General features: G+C 33.0%; 1 protein-coding gene across 3 annotated transcripts in view; it reads right to left on the bottom strand.

The window, feature by feature from the left end:
• The window catches only part of LOC122248625 (protein smoothened), a 15,718-nt gene extending 13,624 nt beyond the window's left edge, over positions 1-2,094 (bottom strand). For 2 of the 3 annotated variants that reach the window (XM_043008753.2, XM_043008763.2), the window contains exon 1: positions 1,672-2,094. In XM_043008753.2, the coding sequence (XP_042864687.2) occupies positions 1,672-1,739 (68 nt within the window). In that variant the 5' untranslated portion in view covers positions 1,740-2,094. The remainder of the gene's footprint in view (positions 1-1,671) is intronic. The other variant, XM_043008770.2, reaches the window with a different exon arrangement.
• Between the last annotated feature and the right edge of the window lie 406 nt (positions 2,095-2,500).

Here is a 2,500-nt window from a genome sequence, read left to right as displayed (position 1 = left end):
GTGTGTGTGTGTGTGTGTGTGTGTGTGTGTGTGTGTGTGTGTGTGTGTGTGTGTGTGTGTGTGTATGTATGTATGTATGTATGTATGTATGTATGTATGTATATGTATATGTATATGTATATGTATATGTGTATGTGTATGTGTATGTATATGTATATATATGTATGTATATATTTGTATATATATGTATGTATATATATGGATATGTATGTATATATATGTATATGTATATATATATATGTACATATATATATATATATATATATATATATATATATATGTACATATATATATATATATATATATATATATATATATATATATATATATATATATATTATAAAATTAAAGATTTTATGGAAACTTGAATCAAAGATATCCTTTCCTTCTTAAATATTTAAAAGACACTCACAGCAGTTTTCTGTTAAAATCCACCTTTAAACTTGTTGTGATCTATCACAGATGACTTACAATGTGAAGTCTAAATTGATGACGGCAAAATCTCTAGTAATTGCCACAGTGCTTTGTCTGGCAAAAGTAGAAAAATAGAGAAAAAGTTTGGACTGATTCTTTACTTAATGATAAATTGCCTGGGAGGTCAACAGGCTCCGTCTTCCAAAAATATATGTGGTGGACATTTGTTAGCCTTTTCTATGGGGTCAGCAGGTTCACAGGCAATTACAGTTATACATATAGTAGAAGGTTAACAATACAAAGAATCAAGATATCAATGAATTCTAAAACATTTTTCTTGTGACAGTGTCCCAAAATGAACATAATTATAACTAATACATCTTATAAGATCACTAAAAAGCAACCTTTAATTATAAATGAGGCAGAATCTTTAAAAATATGAATTAGTTTGATTGTATGCAATGAACAGAACTCATTGTGACAAAAATAGAAGGTATAAGGGAGTAAGAATAACTTTACATTACATGAGATATAATTTCCATCTCTTATGTTGTGAAGCTATTCATTATCACTCGTACATTCTAAATTGTGCATGCTGTGTGCTCGCCTCCCTGGTGACTTATGCTGTGTGCTCGCCTCCCTGGTGACTTATCATGAAATAAAGAACCAATCTATGCTCTTTTCTGACGGAGCATACGTAGTGGACGTTTGCTATCCTTATTCTCCGCCAGAGTAGCTAAGGTGTAAGGTCACGGAAAGCATGTATAATTAGGTTCAAAAATAATATTTTATATGTTCTCCTTCTTGTAGATGTGATGCAAAGCTTTCATCCCGTGGGAACATGTGACATATATGCCATGGCACTCAGTTGCTGCTGTGCTAGTAACTGATTTAACATGCAAATCTAGTAAAAACAAAATTTTACTGAAATCTTGTCATGCACACTTCATTGGCTGATGGTTACATATTCTGCCATGAATATAATTATAATTAATTGTGAAATATTAAGCTTTGAGCATTCTCTGTGTGGGGCATAACTATTATTACAATTACATTTTTTTTTTTTAAGTTACAGAAATTCTATATGTACTAACAAAGCAAATTCACGGTTGTATACACAACCACATATTACACATCAAATTCAAATATCTTGGCATTCCTAAGGTATATATATCAATAATTAGTTGCTTTTCACACATACAAAATCCTCTTTTTACTAGAGAAAGCGAAACAATTTCCCAAAATAGGCTCTTGTACCTCAAATTATCATCTCGTAACTTTTCTCGAAGAAAGAAAGAAAGAAAAAACACCTTCAATCTCCTCATATACTTTCACAAAGTCTTTAATTCCTCCACACAAACTCCTTTATAACTTCCACGTAACATAACCACAGTAAATAAGGCCAAAATGAGGGCATCTTACTCGTTTTTCGGGAGCATTACACTTCACATGGTTATTTCCTGAACACATTACTGTTTGACTGAAAAGCGGACCACCCACATCGCCTCTGTTTGGAGTTCGAACCGGTGCGCTGAGATCGAAAGAGATAGGGCATGTTCGTCGAATATAGATACTATTTAGGCTCATATTTTATCGAAAGTGCTGTTAGATAAAATCGTTGAAATTAATTAAAATATCTGCCGACAACGTTACGATGAATACTCGTAATTCAGGATTCCTTATGAGTCATCTGACGTCAAAGCTGAAGTCGGCATTCGGACGTTCTTTGTTGTTGACCACCCGCATGCTGGAGAATCTTTAAAGAAAATGGACGAATTTTAAGGTAAACTCTATCATATTTTAAAGCGCCATACCTAATATTCATATAACTACTATCATATTTTTCATAATTCAGTTCCTTAAGGCGAGTAAGATAAAAGAAATGCATGTGGGTTTTGAATAAAAGGTTTACTATAGCTGATATCAACGGTAGCTTGTAAACCGAACTGGATAATTACAAGATCGATATTTCAAAGAGGTTATGAGAGGGTCGCGTTACACAGGGACGTGAAGCATCATCTACTCTGCTACTGATCAACATCGCCTTTTTGTGAGTCATAGGCGGAGATATGGACCGGAGTTTATT

This window comes from Penaeus japonicus, unplaced genomic scaffold (genome assembly GCF_977035675.1).
Source record: "Penaeus japonicus unplaced genomic scaffold, GWHDUDI00000001_assembly GWHDUDI00000005, whole genome shotgun sequence".
Lineage (NCBI taxonomy): Eukaryota > Metazoa > Arthropoda > Malacostraca > Decapoda > Penaeidae > Penaeus > Penaeus japonicus.
Note: the sequence above shows the minus strand (reverse complement) of the source record. Positions and strands in the feature narration are given on the sequence as shown.